General features: G+C 39.2%; 1 protein-coding gene and 1 long non-coding RNA gene across 6 annotated transcripts in view; one reads left to right on the top strand and one right to left on the bottom strand.

The window, feature by feature from the left end:
- The window catches only part of NEK11 (NIMA related kinase 11), a 204,454-nt gene that overhangs the window by 10,646 nt on the left and 172,048 nt on the right, over positions 1-21,760 (bottom strand). The window contains exons 15-16 of one of the 2 annotated variants that reach the window (XM_069958336.1): positions 21,253-21,349; positions 13,005-13,073 (exon numbers count right to left, since the gene is read on the bottom strand). In XM_069958336.1, the coding sequence (XP_069814437.1) occupies positions 13,028-13,073; positions 21,253-21,349 (143 nt within the window). In that variant the 3' untranslated portion in view covers positions 13,005-13,027. The remainder of the gene's footprint in view (positions 1-13,004; positions 13,074-21,252; positions 21,350-21,760) is intronic. The other variant, XM_069958335.1, reaches the window with a different exon arrangement.
- LOC138783532 (uncharacterized) overlaps positions 2,916-21,760 on the top strand; it is a 119,785-nt gene continuing 100,940 nt past the window's right edge. For all 4 annotated transcript variants that reach the window (XR_011361701.1, XR_011361702.1, XR_011361700.1 and 1 more), the window contains exons 1-2: positions 2,916-3,034; positions 8,670-8,786. This is a non-coding gene — a long non-coding RNA (uncharacterized lncRNA). The remainder of the gene's footprint in view (positions 3,035-8,669; positions 8,787-21,760) is intronic.

Below are 21,760 nucleotides of genomic sequence, written 5' to 3'. Positions count from 1 at the left end.
TACTGTAATCTGTATTAAATTTGTGTGTCTGTTTGAATGTATGTAGCAGAGCTGTGTGTGTTTATGTATGTAGCAAAGCTGCTTGTTTATGGGGATGTAGCAGAGGTGAGTTTGTAGTAGCAATGTGTGTGTCTGTGGGTATGTTTGTGTAGCAGAGCTAGGTGTGTATTATGAAGCAGAGCTGTGTGTATGTTTTGATGTAGCAGAGCTGAGTGTGTATTATGCAGTACAGCTGGGGGTGTATTGTGCATGCCGCAGAGCTGTGTCAATGTGGGCGAAAATCTTTTTCTTTTAAATCAACAGTCAGCTGCTTCGAAGGCCACCAGAATATTGTCATGCATTAAAACAGGCATGGACTCTCGGGACAGGGATATAATATCACCGCTTTATAAAGCTTTGGTGCGGCCTCATCTGGAGTATGCTGTCCAGTTTTGGAACCCGATTCATAAAAAGGATGTTCTAGAGCTGGAGAGGGTACAAAGACAAGCAACTAAACTAATAAGGGGAATGGAGCATCTTAGTTATGAGAATAGATTAAAAGAATTAAATTTGTTTAGTCTCGAGAAGAGATGTTTAAGGGGAGATATGATTAACTTATTTATTTAAATATATAAATGGCCCCTAGAAGAAATATGGGGTAAAAATGCTCCAGGTAAAACCCCCTCAAAGGACAAGGGGACACTGCCTCCCCTTGGAGAAAAAAAAAGGTTCAATCTCCTGGCGTGACAAGCCTTCTTTACAATGAGAACTGTGGATCTGTGGAACAGTCTACCGCAGGATCTGGTCACAGCAAAAACAGTAGAGGGCTTCAAAACCGGCTTCGATAAGTTCTTAGACCAAAATAACATAAATGCATATGTATAGAACCTATCCATGATCCCTCTCCCTTCCCTGTATCCATCCCCTTCTTGTATATCCCCCTTCCCTGCATCCATCCCCTCCTTGGTTGAGCTTCATGAACATGTCTCTTTTTTAAATTGTATTAACTATGAAACTATGTAACTGGTGTCAAAAAGTTGTATAGATTTGTAATTTACTTCTATTTAAAAATCTCATGTTTTTAGCTGCTGTATGTCATGCAGGAAATGTTTTATTTTCAGTCTGACACAGTGCTCTCTGCTGACATCTCTGGCTGAGACAGGAACTCTCGAGAGTATATAACTCTCAGTAGTGGATTATAATAGGGGCCCTGAGCTCCTGGGGGACCCATGACCACCCAAAAGACATACTTTCAGTGGTGTACTGTCTCCTGGCTACATTTCCGCCATAATTTGCAAAAAATCACTGTTTTTTTACTGGCAATTTTGCACAAATCAGGACATCATGACATTATCTGTCCTGTACTATGAACGCCAGGCTAGTGCTGCCATAGTTACAGTGGGGTGGGGGGGCCCAGGCTTGGTGAACAGCCCGGGGCCTATGGTAAAGTTAATCCGCCCCTGATAACTCTATATAACTTTCTGACACTAGTTGATTTGATTTGACAACCCCTTTAAAGTGGCTCTGTAATTTCAATAAACTTTGACCCATTCATTGCATTAATAAAATTGCATTTTATAGTCAGGTGCATCTAATAAAGTGAAAAATACGGTAGTTTGCCCCCCTGTACTTGGGGGTGGTCTATCCAGTTTAGTAGTAATAACTGTGACTCCCAAGTTTGTATAAGTACAACCACCATCATATCCTGATTATAAGGTATGATGATGGTGGTGGTAGTGCTAGAAGTATTTCTTCAAGCTGGAATTCCACGATTAGCAATACAAGCATCTTAGTCGGCTGATAGTTCATAATAGGAGTTGTGTTTTTCCTAGTAGTGGAATTCCATCTTAAAGATGCAAACTTATTGTCCAATTTTCATAACTGCAACCCCTACAATATCCTGATTATAAGGCGTGACCATTGTGGTTGTAATAGTAGTATTTCTTCAAGATGGAAATCTACTAGTAGAAAAATTACAACTCCTATTATGAACTAGTAGTGGAATTTCATTTCAAAGAAATACAACTACTACCACCATCATCATGCTTTATAATCAGGATATTATGGGGTTGCAGTTATGAAAATTGTACAGTGCGTTTGCTTAACTACGACCCCCATCATATGCTGGTTATAAGGCATGATGATAGTGGTAGTAGTCGTATTTCTTCAAGATAGAATTCCACAACAAGCAAAACTACAAATCCTTGTTAAGATTAGCAAACTAAGATGCTTGGCATTGTAGTTTTGCTAGTTGTGGAATTTCATCTTGAACTAATACGACTAATACCACAATCATCATGCCTTATAGCCTGCTTATGATGGGGGTTGTAGTTATGCAAACTTATTGTAAAATTTCCATAACTGCAACCCCAGCATATACTGAATATTAAGCATGATGATTGTGGTAGTAATCCCATTTCTTCAAGATGGAATTCCACAGAACTACAACTGTTCTGTATATGATTAATGTGCTTTATACTATACAGTATACAGCACACTAATCATATACAGAACAGAGGTCTCATACTGTAGAGAGGTCTGTGACATGTCACATCACTCCTGTGACTCGTCCTTCCTCTGCTTGCTCACGCCTGAGATGTTATCAGGATTGCAGCACCGCACAGCAGCCACCAAACAGATCGCACCCCCGGAACCTACAGCATCACGGGGACAAGCGGGAGAGACATACTTCAGCCGACCACCAAGGTGAAGAGGCTCACAGCAGGCTGGGGGAGAGGAGCAATTGAGATCAGTGTGTGCGGCGCCCCGGCCCCTCTTCTGTTCTGTTGCACTCTAATATAGATGCCCTCTCCCATTCCCGCCATGCTGTAAGAAGGTGCCGCGTCGCTGCAAACATGATGACATCTAAGGCGTGAACAGGCAGAGGAAAGAGAAGTCACTTGTGACAAGGAAGTCACTCGCTCTCCCTCAGTCTGCTCACGCCTGAGATGTCATCATGTCTGCAGCGACGCACACAGCAAAGCAGCCACCGAACAGCCCGCACCGGTCTTTCAGTGTCGCGGGTACAGGAAGGAGAGACAAACTTCAGCCAAGGGTAAGAGCCTCGCAAAGGGGTCAGGTGGGGGGAGGAGGCTGGGCTACAGCCACCGTGTCTTTGAGGCAATAGATAGTGGGGCCCTTACATCACGGCCCCAGGAGGAAGTGGGCGGGGAGCTTCTTACACACCCCGAAGTTCAGACCCGGCCTACAGAGAAAACATCACATGCATACGTCACGGCCCTAAGATGGCACCCGTATACAAGCATGACATGATGACAGCAAATACAGTACTTTAATATAAGTTTTGGCCGGAATACCCCTTTAAGTTTTTACTTTTGTTCAGCAAAAATATGATGACATAGAAAGAAATATCAAATGGGAGAAAATAAATGTAGGCCTTCTAGTAAAAGCTATGAGTAAAGCTGATATTTGCCCCCAAAGCCTGTTTATCCATTCTGCAAACAAACTAGTATCCCTGTTTAAGTAATGGAAGCTGTCAAGGAAAAGTAGGCCACATTTAAACAGATCACACTTTCCTGCTTGGTCTACTTTATGGTTCCTAATAAATGGTGTATTGCTCTAGAATACCTATTAAATTCACATATTAACTAAGCATTAGGGCTTTCTATTATATCTCTGTGAGAAAACATAAAAAGGTGTGTAATGTAAATTATATAAAAAATAGGGTAACAAAGAGAATGCGCATTATGACGAATCCCATTTTAATTATATTACCAAATCCTTCCTGCTTTATTTTACATATATTAACATAAATATACAGCATGCCTATCATTCAGCTATCCCTGAAGGGATTAGGATATAGGTCAAATATACCTGGTAGCTTAAAATGTCTTCGCAGAACCTAGATAAAATATTTTATTGTCCTTCTTAAAATACCTGAAGGGAATAGTAGAAAATGAGGTGATTTCCCAAACCTGGCTTGTGTATAGCAAGTTTATGACGTATACATGAACACTAGAGAGAAAATAAACTAATCAAATTCTCATCTAATAAATATGCTAAGTATATACTTCTTTTGTGTAATGCAAAGACAACATTTGAGAGAACATAAGGCCGTGTGCAAAAGAGTCCCTATGGCTGTATTCATGTTTTCCTGGACTCTCTAAGGGCTGCATCTAACTTCTTTATCCACCGGTATTCAAGTGCCAAATGATCGGACTTGTGCATGCTCGAGTTGCCCTCATCTCTAAAGCTCCTAGGTTGTCTGGAAAACATGGATACAGCCAATGACTATATCCATGATTTCCACATAGCCTTAGGGCTTTATCCAACTTCAGCAGCCACCGCTAATCAAATGCTAAACAATCGGGTTTGGATGGACTCGAGCATGCTCGAGGTTCACTCATCTCTACTTCTAATACATCCATATATACTGCATCTAATGGAGAATTGCATGATTTTCTCTGTACAAATCTGCCAGGGAAAACTGGCATGTTTCTATGTGACATTAATGGCTTTTTCAAGTACACTAAGGGGGACATTTATCAAGGGGGTTTGCGCCTAATTTTTGGTTAATAATTACATTTTTCACCTATTTATGAACTAGTATTCGACAGGTGAATATTTTTAGATGCAACTTTTTTTATTCTGCCTGTTTTAAGTATTCACCCAAAAGTTCGCATAATCCGGGATTAGCGCCCAATTTATCATTTGCGACTTTTTAAAGGTCGCATAAACAGGCGCAAGCTTACGTCTGGTCAGAACCAGGTGAATAAAACTGCACAATTTTTTCATAGTTTCATAGTTGTGCCTTTTTTGAGCCTTTTTATTTAGATGCATTTACTATGGCAGTGCTACATGTTAACGAATCAGTCACAAGATATTAGAACAAAATACACACCAATCCCCATTAGAATAGTTGCATCCTATACTAATCCACATATCCTCGGGGTTGTATTGAACTGTATTACAAACATGTGGCCTTTTGCAGTTGTTTGAGGTGGAGAAACAACTATTACATGGGCTTTGAACTGGTATTAGGCTCTCTAAGAAAATAAACAAGAAATATACTAAAACTTGATAAGTATAGTATAAAATATATTAAATAAATATGTGAAAAAATATAATAAAAGTGCACCTGTATTTTCAAAATGATTTAAAAAACCTAGCCTTCAGAATGGTGACTGCTATTATTTATTTCCTGACTATCCCTTCTATGGTGCACTACTTCTACTTCTTTCCATTTCAGGGATGGGACCAGAGCTGTGTTGTTTACCAGCAGTAGTCACACCTGGATTTTCTTTCCCTTACATATCTGGCCAATCAGACAATTATCTACTCATCTTGGCTATGCCATGACATGCTAAGTGGGAAGAAAAGATAGAAATGGCACAATAGCTGCAGCAAGGCAGCTACAACACAAAAGCAGCCCTGGTCTATTCAATGACCAGCTGCTGCTGATTGGTAACAAGATGAAGGGAGCTGGGAGAAGAGATTATGTAAGTAAAGGGGTTAAATTGTTAATGCAGACCTTGTCTAAACAGTGATCTGCTAGTGCTGATGACAAGTCACACAGGGGACAGCTGAGCAGAACATTTAGGTCGGTCAGAGATAAGAAGAGGTAAGACTTGATTTACCTTTTAGACACAGTTTATACACTCTGGGGGAGACAAACAGGCTCATCTTGTATTTCCACAGTCAAGACTCTCTCTTGCACATAGTACAAGCTACAGATGGAATAACCCTAACAGGCAGTGGACAGCAGTTTGCAGGGAAGTGCGAGTTGTTTATTACTGTAGGCTAAGAAGTTATGAAGTAAATGAAGTGATTTACAAATTTGTTACAGATCACACTGTCTATTAGATGGAGGGACGTTGTTTAAAACGACACTGACCACTTAAATTCTAATGTAAAAATTCTGTTATATAGTTACATTGCAAGAATATTTGAACAGTGTATTTTATAATTGGTTGGGATCCAATTTAATTTTGATTTTAATTTTCTACCAAACACATAAATGTAACACATACATAAGTAGATGAACAAGGTGCAAAATTCATAAATATGAATTTCTCTCTGTTGTTGCTTTATTTCTCTTTTTGTGATACTGCACGGACCTGCCAACAGCATCGGAAGGAAGGTTTTGGATCCAATACAAAAAGAAGGTGGAGATACTGTATAAGGCCTAAGAATGCATCATATATATTTTTTTTATAAATGCATAGGGGCGTTTTAATTATTGTTTGTAAATGTCTGAGATAGGGAAAGGTCCAGTGCCAAATAAAGTAGGAACATAGTAACATAGTTAATAAGGTTGAAAGAAGACAAGAGCCCATCAGGTTCAACCTAGAGAAACCTTACTGGGTCGATCCAGAGGAAGGCAAAAACCCCTGTGAGGCAGATGACAATTGCCCCATCACAGATGACAACTGCCCCAGTGGCAAACAAAATAATTCCTGGATCAAAGTATCTCTTGAAATCTAATGCCTATAACTTGTAATATTATATTTTTCAAGTAAAGCATCCAGGCCTCCCTTAAACTTATTTAATGAATTAACTATGAGAACATCATGTGGCAGAGAGTTCCATAGTCTCACTGTTCTTACAGTAAAGAATATGCATCTGTGCTGATGGTGAAACCTTCTTTCTTCTAGACTTAGAGCATGCCCCCTTGTAGTCTAGACGTAGAGGATGCCCTCTCATGGTTACAGACCTAGAAGTAAAAAGATCACTACAAAGATCTGTACTGTCCATCCATATATTTGTTTATTGTTATCAGATCACCCCTAAGACATCTCTTTTTCTAGACTATATAACCCCCTATGCTTGATAACCTGTCCTGGTACTGTAACCCACCCATTCCCTTAATGACCTTGGTCACTCTCCTCTGCACCTGCTGCAGTACAGCTATGTCCTTCCTATATATCGGTGCCACAAACTGTACACAGTATTCCATATGTGATTTGACCAGTGATTTATAAACTATAAAAATATGTTCTCATCTTTAGCATATATGCCTTTTTTAAAGCATCCCATTATTTTATTAGCCTTTGAGTTTACTGTCCACCCCGAGGTCCTTTTCAGAAGCAGTTTTTCCCAGTGCTTTATTATTTAGCACAAAACTGTACTTATTATTTCTATGGCCCAAATGCATAACCTTACATTTATCCAATAACAATAAACTTCCTTTGCCATTTATCTGCCCAAGCCTCCAGCTTCTTCAAATCCCTCTGTAATAAGATATTATCCTCCTCTGTGGTGAATACTTTACCTAAATTAGTATCTCTACTCTGTAGCCCCTCTACAATATACATATAATACATATAATAAACATATTAAAAAGAAGTGGGCCCAACACTGACCCCTGTGGTACCCCACTAGTAACTGTTACCCAATCAGAGTATGTTCCATCAATGACTCCCCTCTGTTTTCTATCAATCAACCAGTTACTTACCTATTTGCATATGTTTTCCCCTAGTCCCAGCATCCACATTTTTATAGACCAACCTTTCAGGTGGCACAGTAGCAAATGCCTTTGAATAGTCCACATACACAACATCCACAGCCTCCCCCAGGTCCAGTCTATAACTGACCTCCTCATAGAATCTGATCAGATTAGCCTGACATGACCAATCTCTCATGCTGGTGCTGCGTTATAAGATTATTTACATTAAGGTACTCCAATATATAGTAGCATCTCTTACAAACCCCTTAAATACATGTAGGGAAAAGTAGAGATTCAAACACAAAACAGGCAGCAATTGAAAACATATTTATGTCGTGTGTACAACTGAGATCATAGCTCTTGTGGTCACAATTTGTGGCCACGGAACTTATGGTCATGCTTCTTGTGGTCATGGGACCATCACTTTGAAGTGATGACTTTTTGGAGAAATTCTTGCTTTTAAATGACTTTTGACCCTGAATAGGACTATTATTAGTTAAATTTGGATCCTAGACAATCTTCATAGATTAGGAGGGATGGGGGAGTGAATAATGTTCAATTATGAAGCTAATAATCATATCATATATGCCCTTAGGCCTCCTGTACACGTCTGGAAAATGTATGCAGATTTGTTATCTAGAAACCTGGATAATTTTCTGAACCCACAGACTTCTATTAAACATGGACACCCTTTGTTTTTCTTCCAGAGGGTGTCCTTTCGGAAAATAGGACAGGAAATGATAAAACCTGTCCTAGTTTTGTCCAGAATCGTGGCAATGGATGACCCCAAGTCTATAGGAACATCCTGGATTACTGACAGCTCCGGATGTGCATCCGGAAACTGTTCAGAATTACAGAAGCATGGCTACTAGAGATGAGCGAACCGGGTTCGGGTTCGAGTCGATCCGAACCCGAACGTTCGGTATTTGATTAGCGGGGGCTGCAGAACTTGGATAAAGCTCTAATCAGGGCAATGAAGGTTATAAAATTATTAAAATATAAAAAAATTTTTGGACAGGCCACAGATCCTTTTTAAAAGCCCTGTAAGGCTGGTTCACACTTGGCAAATTTGATGGTAAAACCCACAACAATTCACAGTACAAGGTGTTTGATAAAAAAATAATAATGTGCAGCTATTAGGTCATCCTGTTCCACCTTATGCAGTAGATGTTAATTATCCTAAAATCTTGGGCACCGTATACATTTGTGCAGTGAAAAAAAAAACTATAAATAAATAATGAATTGTATCAGTTTGATTATTTTTTTTTGCTTTTAACATTTTCAGACATTCCAACAAGGAGCAAAAAAGTAATTAAAATGTACTGAATACCAAGGCCTGAGTGACATGATAACAACCTGAATAAGATTAACAACTTGAATGAAACAGGAGGCTATTATTACAGTAAGAAGACTAAAATTGCATTAGTTATGCTGCTATGATTTTATTTTATTAAATACTACTTTAGAGTTATAAAAGAATACTAAAGCATATAGTTCTAATAGGTTCCCAATAAATTCAAGTAAGTCAATCTTCCAGGGCCTTGCCTTTACTTGAAGCCTTTTATATTTTGTACAACATTAATAAGCTAAAGTTTAGCAAAATAACAAGTAAATAAATGTGTAAAATAGCATATAAAAAGGTTAGTTACAGTAGATATTTTATGTCTCTCATCTCTTAACAGTTATTTATATTTATTAGGTCATTTGATTTTATATTTTATGCTTATTATACTGCAAACTTCCCATCTAAACAAAGTGGATATGTTTCGTTTGGTCGGCAAGCGGCTAATCAGCCGGCTGCCTTTCAAATCTGTTCCGCTCATTGCCGCTCCTCTCGGGAAAAGATGGATCCAGTCCTGGGAAACTTCTCAAAGTTTCCCAGGACTGGATCCAGCTTTTCCCAGCACCCGAGGAGAAGCTGAGCAGAGCAGTGTTGAAAGGCAGCTGGCTGATAAGTTGCTTGCCGATCAAACAAAGGGATTTGCTTCGTTTAGATGGGTGATTCGCTCATCTCAAATTCTTTAAAAAAAAAAATCAACAAGTACATAATAATAAAGCCAATAAGGAATGCCCCCTGCGACAGGAGATCCACAACTGAATCGCTGAATATATCTTTCATTAGCTATTGGCACTGTTATGTGGGGTTATTGAGTCTTCACAAAGTTTTATTTTATTTAGTATTTTGACTGTATTTTGTAGTGTACTGTGCAGACATTGAACATTTATTTTAACTTGCTTAGGGTTCTCCTAAATTTTACAAATACATATTTTCTATTAATAAGCGTCTTTCTTTTTTATTTATTATGGTCTATGTCAGTGATGGCTAACCTTGACACTCCAGCTGTTGCAAAACTACAGTTCCCATCATGCCTGAACAACCAAAGATATGGCTTTGGCTGCCTAAGTATTATGGGAATTGTAGTTTTGCAACAGCTGAAGTGTCAAGGTTTGCCATCACTGGTTTATGCTATAGTGTATCACTTTAGCACTGTAGCACTTTAGAATTATGCAGGGCTACGATTTGGCGTTACAAAACACTTTCTATTGCTACACTTATTTGATAGAACTTTTGCACTTTTTTCCACCTACAGTAGATTGGTGAAAAATTTCTCTCTCTCTCGCTCTCTCTCACTCTCCATATATATATATATATATATATATATATATATATATATATATTATATTTACGCCATGATAATTTGCACAGGTATTCTGTATTATTCATTTCATTAGTTTATATATTGGGTCACCCAATCTGTATTTTTTTTTACTCCTAAAGAAGCTATATAGAGGCTATGAGCCTACTATTTATTGTCTCTGTCATTTTCTGATGGCTCATTTATATTCTATGTGCAATCATCAGCTTGTCTTATATCTTTGTAGTTTATACAGGGATTCTGGGTATTGTAGGGGTCTCTATTAAAGTCTATGCCCCTGGTTTAGTCTTTTTACTGCTATGTGGTGTTTTTATAATGAAGATGTGATATATTTTTTCTTTCATATTTGGGTGTACATTGTTATATGGTGATATCAGCTTTGTGGTATACTATTTTGAAAACATAACATTTAATGTATATTTACTGTGAGATGGTGGATACATTTGTTCATGTGTCTTCCTTTTTAATTTCTTATTAATAGTATTCTAAGCATCCATATTCTTTAACATTTTCTTTCATATGGCTTACCATTCTGGAAATGCACCATATGTTTGAGTAACAAAACAACTGGAAAACCAATATGTCACCAACATGTCACCACAAAATAAGATTAATAGCCAAGCAGGAAAGTTTTACAACAGCAGTAGCAGATAAAGAAGGTGTCAATGTTTGATCGTTGGCCGTAGCCTTGATAAAATGAGTCAACCAAACTAGATTTCATCATTATTCTTTTCCTTGAAGTCATCTCACCAATTAGTTGTAGAGCTATTTTCCTTTATTTGACAGCATCAATAAACCACTCAACCTCCCCCCCCCCACACACACATTCTAAGAATGTGGTTTCTAACTTATCACCGTCACTATTAAACAAGTCACAGGAATTCTCTAATGATTTTTCAGATGCTATATAGAACACACAGAGGCCTTATGTGACTGATCTATACTGCATGGGCCCTTTCTTTCAAAGACGTGTAAATGGCTTTATTTTACAATACAGTCTTTATGTCTTCTGAAGCATTATCATATAAACACGTGAAATGATTACAATTTTGAGGATATTAATTTACTGTTGGTGAATGGAAAAAAAAACCCGTACCTGGTGCTGGAGTGGTACCTTTAGGAAGATGCTGAATTTAGTTCACACAGTATTGCCTAGAATGCCCAGTAAGAGCAAGTCTGTGTATAGGTTGCTTTGTATAGGTTTTCAGCCTCTAGATATACCATTAAAAAAGCAAGTGCACAGGGATTTACCAGGGTTTCTGCAATGTGTATTAATAAAATGTGGTCTGGCAGTTATCCAAGTCACAAGTGAAGACAAACATAATCTAACAAAACAAATAACATACACAGTAAGGCCACGTTCCCACTACGTAAGTTCCGTAGTAATCACGGCCGTTGTAACAACAACGGAACTTACGTAGTGATACCTTGTAATGAAGCGCCCTACCAGCGCCGCAAGAAACTGACATGTCAGTTTTCTGCAGCCGCTATTCAGTGAATAGCAGCCACAGAAAACCCTGCCAGTTCACACAATGGAGCGTGCGGCTGCGGCATTGTGAGCAGCGGGGAATTTGGATGCGGGCACACACGGATGCGCCCGCATCCGAATTCAGCGGCAGCAAAGATAATTCGGCCGCTACGGCAGTACCAGCCGGATGATATTTTCTGACACCGGCCGCTCTGTGACCTGGCCGGTGTCTTACAAAGTGTGAACATAGCCTCATAGTATATAGCCTCATAGTGTTCATATACTGAGCACACTGAGACCTGTAGACCCTCATTAGGTATAATTACCTGTACCAAATGTTTTCCGTAACTGCTCCTCAACATTATGCAAATCTTTAGGTTATATAAATAAAGAGTTCTCTCACTTTTTTCCCTGCACAAGTTTACTCAATGTGCTTAACTTGTTTGTGACTGATGATGGATCTATCCATCATGAGCAGGTGCACGTTTCTGCATCCGAAGCAGATCCGCAGCAGATTTGATCTAAATAACTGAACTCAGCATCAAATCTGCATTATCAAATCTGCTGCAGATCTGCTGCAGATCCTGTACGTGTGAATTCACCCACACAGTATATTTCCTTAGTATTTTGCAACCAAAACCAGGAGTGGACTGAAAACTAGAGATGAGCGGACTTTTTGGATTTCTGGTTCATGAGAACCAGAATGATTGCCGTCGAATTCCTGCTGTCTGCTCGCTCCGTGCAGCGGGTGGATACCTCCTAAGGAACGCCTGGAAAACTGGGATACAGCCATTGGCATTGGCTGTATCCCAGTTTTCCAGGTGTTCCTTAGGAGGTATCCACCCGCTGCACGGAGCGAGCAGACAGCGGGAATCCGACGCCGATCTCACGAACCAGAAATCCGAAAAGTATGCTCATCTCTACTGAAAACACAGAAAGGCTATGTTCACACACTGCTGAAATTTAGTGGATGGCCACCATTTGGTGGCAAATAGTGATGAGCGAACATGCTTGTCCAAGCTTGGTACTCGTTAGAGTATTAGGATACTCAATGGTGTTCGTTACTCGGACGAGCATCTCACGATACTTAAGACAATGGCATCTTCCTTTTCCTGCATGTTTGGCGGCTTTTCTTCAGCCAATCATCATGCAGGAGAGTCTTTGGGAGCTCGTAGCATCACGTGGGAACCCTACATGTTGATAGCAGAGATTGGCTGGCCAGATCAGATGACCTGGGCATATAAGAATCAGGTCCCGTGATGCTGGCTTCAGACACAGGCTGGATGAGCATAGGGAGAGAGCTGCTGTCTGTCAGGGAGAGTGTTAGGCAGTGAATTAGTGTGCAGTTAAGCAGGAATCCGACACAAAGAACCCAACAGTCCTTCTAAGGGCTTAACATTTTTAAAACTTTTTTTTTTTTTTTGCTACTCTTGGCTGCTGGCTTGGACTTGCAGTGCAGCTGTCAGTAGTCAATTTGTCCTGTTGCTGACATTACCTTGGCTGGCTGGGATCTGTAGTTCAGCTATACCTATCCTCACTGTGCTGTGTCCTGTGCAACAGGTGCCTTATAAAAAAAACAGCGCCAGTTACAAACATACTCTATACGACTACCCCCAAATCTGCTGTCAGTATTCAATTTGTCCTGTTGCTGACATTCTCTTGGCTGGCTGAGAGCATTATTGAAAATACAGCTGTATTTAAGCTCAAAATCAGTCATATTTTAACTCAAAATAACAGCCGTATTTTGACTTTATTTTAGTGTGTGTACATATCTTATTCATAGAACAACTTGTTGATTAGAAGCAATTAAAAAAATGTATCCACATTTATAATATGGCAAAGAATGAAAATTCTTTGTGAGTGCTATATACTCATATACAGTGGTGCCTTGGATTACAAGCATAATTAGTGCATAAATAGGACTGTGCTTGTAATCCAAATCACTCTTAAACCAAAGCATATTTTCCTACAAGAATTAATTGAAATGCAGAAAATTGGTTCATGTCATATTATAAGTTACTGTACAGTAATGGAGAGGATGGGAAACACAAGGACTGACAGAGACTGCAGGGAGCATGAAGGAATGAGCAGGGCAGATGTGGGCACATCAATACAGCACTCTCTGTCCTGAGAGAGAGGGGTTACAGCTATAAAGAGATTACACAGTCCTGTCTTCTGATGCAAGCCCCAGCCTCAAGTGGATCTGTTATGATTTGGAAGGTGAGGGAGACTTCCTGGGTTTGAGGACAGTGTTGTAGACCCCACTATGCAGACCATGCCCCTTTCCAACTTCGACTCCCAACCAGTACAGGGAGCTCTTAAAGGGGAACTCCGGATAAGAAAAACTTGTTTTCTATTAAAAGTACATTAAAAGTTATATAGATGTGTCTATATAATGTATTACTGTATCTGTACAGTTCGGCCACACTGGTAGCTAATAGAAATCCAGGAAGTGAAGAAAAATGGCCTCTGTGCCAATTCACATTGTCTCTTGCTCCCACTGCTCTACCCTCTTAGAAGACAAATATTCCATGCCTCTGTCTCAAATTGGGTTTTAGCTGAGGACAGGCTGATGATGCAGACAGGGGGCAGGGCGTGATGTCACAGGAGGCTTGGCTGTATCCCCCAATCCCCTGAGTGATCCACCATCTCTGAATGGCCAGAAACAGGTGCAGCACTAATTTTACTGATTGTGATGGGTGGGGGACTGTGATGATCAGCTGAAGGAAAGCATTTCATTCTGGGAACTGCTCAACCAGGAAGGACAGAAACACAATAAAGAACACCCACCCCCCCCACCCCAAACAAATGGATTTTTGGTAGTTTAAAAACTGGAATAGATAGGTAAGTAATGCTATATGCTTCTGCAGAAGTTTAATTTTTTTTACCTTTACCTGGAGTTCCCCTTTAAACCAAAGCAATGCTCTTAAACCAAGTTACAATTTTTAAAAAAAAAATTGTGAGTTCTTGCAAAATGCTCTTAATCCAAGTTACTTTTGAACCAAGGTACCACTGTATTTAATAAAGTGGATGATATCATATATAAACTTCCAGTTGTTTATAATGCCTGTGTTTGAAAATGTTGAAGTAAATGTGACCATAACTATATCTGTGTGATACAGCATATTAAACAGCGCCACATATTTTATTTATGTGTCTTGCATGCAGTGTAATAGGCTGTGCCTATACGCTCTACTCACATCTATCGTGCTTTACAGTTATTGGCGTCATAAACAATCTCGTCATTTGCATGCTGTTTGTGGCTTTTAGTTAACAAAACAACACTCCGGGGCAGAGAAATGATAAGAAGCAATTGAAATCTGAAATATGTGCTACGATTTAATTACATTACAGTAACACATTGAGATATTGCTTCTACATCCCAGCAAACCAAGAAATGTAATAATGTGCCTGCTTAACGCTCCAGCCTGTTAAATTAATTATGACCCTAATTTTACCATGATGGAAGGACATTGCCACAGGTCATTGTGGTAGAAGGAAAAGTCTGTATGGTTTTAATATAAGACAGACCACATACAAATATAGGGTAATTTGGGGGCAAACAAGACGTTACTTATGAAGACATTGTAAACATCTGTACTGGTGGTGGTGCCGATATATTTAATTCCTTCAACTCCCAAAAAGTAACAGGGTTAATGCCACACATTTGGGTCCTTATCTATATACCCATCCACACATGTGAAAGCTCATGTTTAGAGATGAGCGAACCTTGAGCATGCTCGAGTCCATCCAAACCCGAACTTTCAGCATTTGATTAGCGGTGGCTGCTGAAGTTGGATAAAGCCCTAAGCCTATGTGAAAAACATGGATATAGTCATTGGCTGTATCCATGTTTTCCAGACAACCTTAGAGCTTTATCCAAGTTCAGCAGCCCCAGCTAATCAAATACCAAACGTTCGGGTTCGGATGGACTCGAACCCGAACCCGGTTCGCTCTTCTCTACTCATGTTACATGGACATTGCTGGAGGCAGCGGCCAGGTGGACAGAGTTTGGCACTGGAGGGTTTCCATGGGGGGGGGGGTCACCAGGGGACTGGTAAAGTGACTAGAGGGGAGTTTTTTTTTTTTTTATCTGTACTTGAAGACTTTGTTTAACCACAGGTTACCTGCAGAAAAATATGCAACCCAAGGATATTGTTTTTGTGGATTTTTGTCATCCTTCTTTAAGTCAGATCTATAATAAATCCTTGCTCTTTCCCCAATAGTATTTTTAAAGGCGCAGATTTTAAAATGTGCCCAAAAATCATGGTCTGAAGAAGCATGGTGGTTTTTATTTGAAACAGCTTTTGCCTGTCTTACCTGCTCCCTCACTCACTTTGTATGTGATCTTGTGCATCTAATGGTGCCTTTACACAGAGAGATTTATCTGACAGATTTTTGAAGCCAAAGCCAGTAACAGACTACAGGTCATAAAGGAAAGACTGAGATTTCTCCTCTTTTCAAATCCATTCCTGGCTTTGGCTTCAAAAATCTGTCAGATCAATCTCTCTGTGTAATCAATCTGTGTAAAGGCACCCTTAGGCTATGTTCACATTTGATGTTTAATTAGCGCTAATTATGCATTTTTGCAAACAGTGATTTTTTGTCTTTACGGCAATTCTGTCAGAATTGCAGCAAAGATATCGCAGTTTTACTGCGGTTGCGGTAGTGTGCTGGAAAAGGCTATAGAGATGGCAAGTGAGGTTATTTACATGGGACTATGTGTTAGTGGAGGATGAAGAGAAGGAAGTGATGTTATTTACATAGGACTGTGTTTTGGGTAGCCTTAAGGGAAGAAAATTACTGTATATTATTCACATGGGGCTGCATATTGGGAGGCCTGAAGGGAAGTTAAGTTATTTACATGGAAAAATTATCAATTATTAGATACAAAAGGGGAGAGTTCACACCACATTTATGCTGCCTATCACATTTACCCATCAGTATCTTGTTAAGAAAACCAATTTTCAGTTTTGTAATTTAGTTTTTTCCCCCTTGTGTTTAAAAGGTCATAACACTTTTCACCTAACGACATATATAAGCTTTTATTGCATAGATAAATTTCAGGAGGGGGGGTGTTCATCTTTACCCCATTCACCCTGTGGTAAAACTGATGTTATCTATGTTCCTCAAGTCCATACGATTACAACGATAGGCATATTATATAAGAATAAGAATAATATATATATATATAATATATATATATATATATATATATAAGAATAATATAAGAATTAATAAATGTGCCTAAAATTGCTCTATTCTGCTCCCTATAACATTTTTATTTTTCGGGCTCTGAGGCCTCGTTGATAAACTATAGACAGAAGAATAAATTGTGTAAAAAAACAAATAAAAGAAGCAAAAATTGCAACAGAAAGAAGGATTGCCACAGAAAGTAAAAAGAATCCCAAAATGTTCTACACCCATATAAATAATAAAAGACTTAAAACTAAAAAGTTGGTCCCCTCCAAATAAATCTGGGTGTAATGGTGGAGGGGGGATGAGGAAAAGGCCGATCTACTAAATACATTCTTCTCTACTGTATTCACAGAGCAGAATCCCAAAACAGATGACATGACTAGGGATAATGTAAATCCTCCCATAAATCTCACCTGCCTAACACAACAAGAAGTGGGGAGATGCCTTAAAAACATTAAAATCCATAAGTCACCAGGCCCAGAAGGTATCCATCCTAGAGTTTTGCAGGATGGAAACCTTATATCCTTATAACACAGCACCAGCTGTGTCAGGAGGTCAGTTATAGACTGGACCTGGGGGAGGCTGTGGATGTTGTGTATCTGGACTTTTCAAAGGCATTTGATACTGTGCCACATGAAAAGTTGGTCTATAAAATGAGGATGCTGGGACTAGGGGAAAACATATGCAAATAAGAAAGTAACTGGTTGAGTGATAGAAAACAGAGGGTGGTCTTCCATGGAAGATATTCAGATTGAGTTTTAGTTATTAGTGGGTTACCACAGGGCTCAGTGTTGGGTCCACTTCTTTTTAATATTTTTATTATTGACCTTGTAGAGGGGCTACATAGTAAAATCTCAATTTTTGCAGATGATACTAAACTGGATACAGTGATCACCACAGAGAAGTATAATATATTACAGAGGGATTTGGAGAAGCTGGAGGCTTGGGTGAAGAAATGGCAAATTAAGTTTAATGTGAATAAATGTAAGGTTATGCATTTGGGATGTAGAAATAATAAGTACAGTTATATGCTAAAAATTAAAACACTGGGTAAAACTGCTTCCGAAAAGGACCTGGGGGTATTGGTGGAAAGTAAACTCAACTTTAGTGATCAGTGCCAGGCAGCAGCTGCCAAGGCTAATAAAATCATGGGATACATCAAAAGAGGCAAAGATACTAAAGTTGAGAACATAGTTTTGCCTCTTTATAAATCACTAGTCATTTGGCACCGGTATATAAGAAGGACACAGCTGAACTGGAGCGGGTGCAGAGGAGGGCGACAAAGGTCATTAAGGGAATGGGTGGGTTACAGTACCAAGACAAGTTATCGAGCTTGGGGTTATTTATGCTAGAAAAAAGACGTCTTAGGTGTGATCTGATTACAATGTACAAATATATGATTGGACAGTACAGAGATCTTTTTACACCTAGGTCGGTAACCATGACAAGGGGGCATCCTATACATCTAAAGGAAAGAAGATTTCACCATCAATACAGATGCAGATTCTTTATTGTACGAGCAGTGAGATTATGGAACTCTCTGCCATTCATTAAATATAAAAGTATCCAGAGAGGCCTGGATGCTTTTCTTGAAAAATATAATATTGCAAGTTATAGGCATTAGATTTCCGGCGATACGTTGATCCAGGGATTATTCTGATTGCCATTGGATTCGGGAAGGAATTTTCTCCCTGTGATGGGGCAATTGTCATCTGATAGGGGGTTTCAGCTTCCCCTGGATCAACACAGTAGGGTTTCCCTAGGTTGAATCTGATGGACTTTTGTCTTCTTTCAACCTTATTAACTATGTTACTATTTTTTCTGAATGTGATGTAACAAAAAAAATTAGCAATGGCAAATGCCATTACCCGTGCAAGATCAGCAATGTGATAATTTAATAGTTCGGGTGATTCTGTATGTGGCGATAACATATATATTTATTTTTTTGTTTGTTTATATTTTTATTTAAAAAATAGGAAAAGGAGGGTGATTTAAACTTTTGAGTTTTTTAAATTTATTTAGAGGACTCATATGTACTACATTGATCCATCATAACATGCTCAATTGCTTCAGCCTGCTGCAGACAGGCTGAAACAATCCCTGATGTCAGGCAGAAGTCACAGAGGCGATCTCGCTGTAGGGTGACCATCTGCACTACCAAACCAACACTGAGGTACGCCAGCACCATTTAAATGCTGCTGTCTGTTTTGACAGCGTCATCTTACTGGTTAATTAGCCGAAACAGCTGCTGCGACATAGAGCCACAGCCCAAGCTGCTGGTGGCACCTTGTGAGCCCTCTCTGTATTCTCTTAACCCCTTCAAGACAGAGCCCTTTGATGCACAAAAGTCTGGGTCAGATTAATGCAATGTTCCTCCCCGCCTTCTAAGAGCCATAGCGCTTTTATTTTTCCACCTACAGGGCAGGGCTGGTTGGGGTGTCATTTTTTGTGTCATGATCTCTAGTTTTTAATAGTATCATACTGGTGTAACAGAAAAATTTTGATCGCTTTTTATAAATTTTTTCCTGATATATAATTTATTAAAATTAGCAATCCTGGTGTGTTTTTTTTCTTTTCGCTTACGCCGTTCACAGTGCAGAAACATTAATGTTATATGTTAATAAATTGGGCAATTCCGCACGCTGCGATATGTAATATGTTTATTTATTTATTTATTTATATTTTTATGTTTACAATGGGCAAGGGGGTATTTTAAACCTTTATTGGGAGGGGGTTTACAAGGTTTTTTTTTATACTTTTAAAAACTTTTTTATTAAATTTTTTAATACTGTTAAACATGCAATCAATAGATTGCATGTACTGATCCATGCTATGCCATAGCATAGCATAGATCAGTGTTAGCGGCGATCTATGCATAGAGCCTGTCTGAGAGCAGACTCTATACATGGATCGCCGATCCGACAGGACGGAGGTAAGTGACTTACCCCCGCCTGACGGCACAAGCGATCGGGTCCCGATCACTCAGTGACAGAAGCTTGTTCTGTCACTGAGTACCTTAAACATCACGATCGCTATAGATCGTGGCATTTAAGAGTTAATGAGACGCAGCTGCAGGATCGCAGCTGCCTCTCATAACCTCAGGCCCCAGACACACTGATGTGTGCGGGACTGCTCTCACTGCAGCAGTCCCGCACACATCATAAGCCCCGTCAGTGCAGGAACGTATATATACATTTCTACTGCACGTGGTATGTGCAGTAGAAACATATATATACATGTTACTGACAGGAAGGGGTTCATAATGGCATGACAGGTATACCCATCATCCATCTTTAACAGGCGACTCTGGAGCGTGGTGTGCTGTGCTACTGAGTCCCATTAAATTAATGGACAAAATTGGAAAGCCTAGTGATTCACTTGAAATCCATTGAAATGAATGGACCCATTACTGTACGGCACAGTATATGTCACCATCCTGTTCATAGCAAGATGTTAATGGATACATATGATAGAAGCCATAAACACAGTAGTTGAAGTCTCTGATTGGCCAAGATCTAACTGACAGCTGGGTGTTAGAGCTTCTCCTTGTCTATAGGGTGCATCCTTACAAGGTCTAATACTTTAACTAATAAGTGGATACTGTCAGACTTTATAGGGAAACACAATGAATACATTTCCAAGAGGAATAACAGAAGAATTACACAATTTTATGGTGAATACAAGGATTTCCTTAAATAGAGAGGTCAGAAAAATTGATATTGTTCTATATTCTGCCTGTGATGGTTTCTGATCTGTGCTCTATTCTCTGACATTGCCTGCAGTGCAATAATACTATGCAGAGCCTAAGTAGACCTGGTATGAGACAACTGTATGGAAATATTATTAGCTATATTAGTGCGTGTATAGTGGTAGTGTATGTGTGAATATGGGATTAGGTGTTTCTATTTTCTTTCCCTGGCGCATAGTGTAATTTAATTTAATTCTAGTGACAGGTGGGACCATCTTTGATAAAATTCACTGCAGAAGGCATTGCACAACTCTATTTTTTTCATGATATTGCAAGGACTATATTGTATGTGGCCTGCTGGGATTTGAATGCCATGGCTGCTATTTAGTCCCAGTAAGGCTCTGCTTACATCTTCTATACCTGCCAATTCTCATTTTTCTTGGTGTAGTAATCCAGGTTCACAAGATTTATTTTGCTTGATATCATGAAGCCTGCCACAATGCAAACATTATTTATAACTGGTACATGACTGATGATAAAGCAAAAAAACTTATCACCTTAAAGGATTCATAAAGACATAAAGAGATGACAATTTAGCAACCAAGTAAAATGCTGCCAGAAAATCTAATTATTTCACAATTATTCTGCAAAAGCAAAATGTGCCTTTCATAATCTGGGCTCATATGATTCCAGCTGCCTGCACATTATACTTTGTAGTGTGAAGACAATCAAGAATGTATTGGAATAGACTGCAATAACCTGACTTGGACACAACAGAAAATAAGCTTTAAAAGAATTCAGACTCACATATACCTTGGTTTTCCAATTATCGCAACCAAATGGTAATAGCACTTACTCTCTCATGCGCTTCAGCTTAGTTTGTGCCATAGTGTCGTTGATATCACTTGATGGCCTGGGAATTGATGGAGACACTTTGGTGGCAGTCTGAGTATCTACAAATCAATGAGTAGAGAGACAATGCAATTCAGTGTTCATTTTAATGGCATTATGGAACACTGGAAGCCTAAGAGAAAATATAATGAGAAATTGCCTTGTTAGAGTGCTACATGAAACAGATTAGAGGCAATGTGTGATGTGTTTGTAGGACAGAATTTCCACTACTAGCTGTACAATGCTCAAAGGAGGAAAATGTGAACAGGAGGAAATATGGAAATAGGTGGCATATGAGGTAGTAAAATATGTACAGTAGGCAACCAAAATTCTCAGTTATTTTCAAGTTAAATTTCAAGTGTACCTTTATCATTTGTCTCCTGTCCATTCTCTAGCTCTGGGGGAAAGGCAGCTCGTGCTGGGCTGTAGAGTTGCTAAGGCAATGTCCGTCGCCCAGGAGGTTCAGTGCACAA

The sequence above is a fragment of the Dendropsophus ebraccatus genome, chromosome 2 (assembly GCF_027789765.1).
Source record: "Dendropsophus ebraccatus isolate aDenEbr1 chromosome 2, aDenEbr1.pat, whole genome shotgun sequence".
NCBI lineage: Eukaryota > Metazoa > Chordata > Amphibia > Anura > Hylidae > Dendropsophus > Dendropsophus ebraccatus.
The sequence above is the reverse complement of the archived record's forward strand: the minus strand, read 5'-3'. Positions and strand labels throughout refer to the sequence as shown.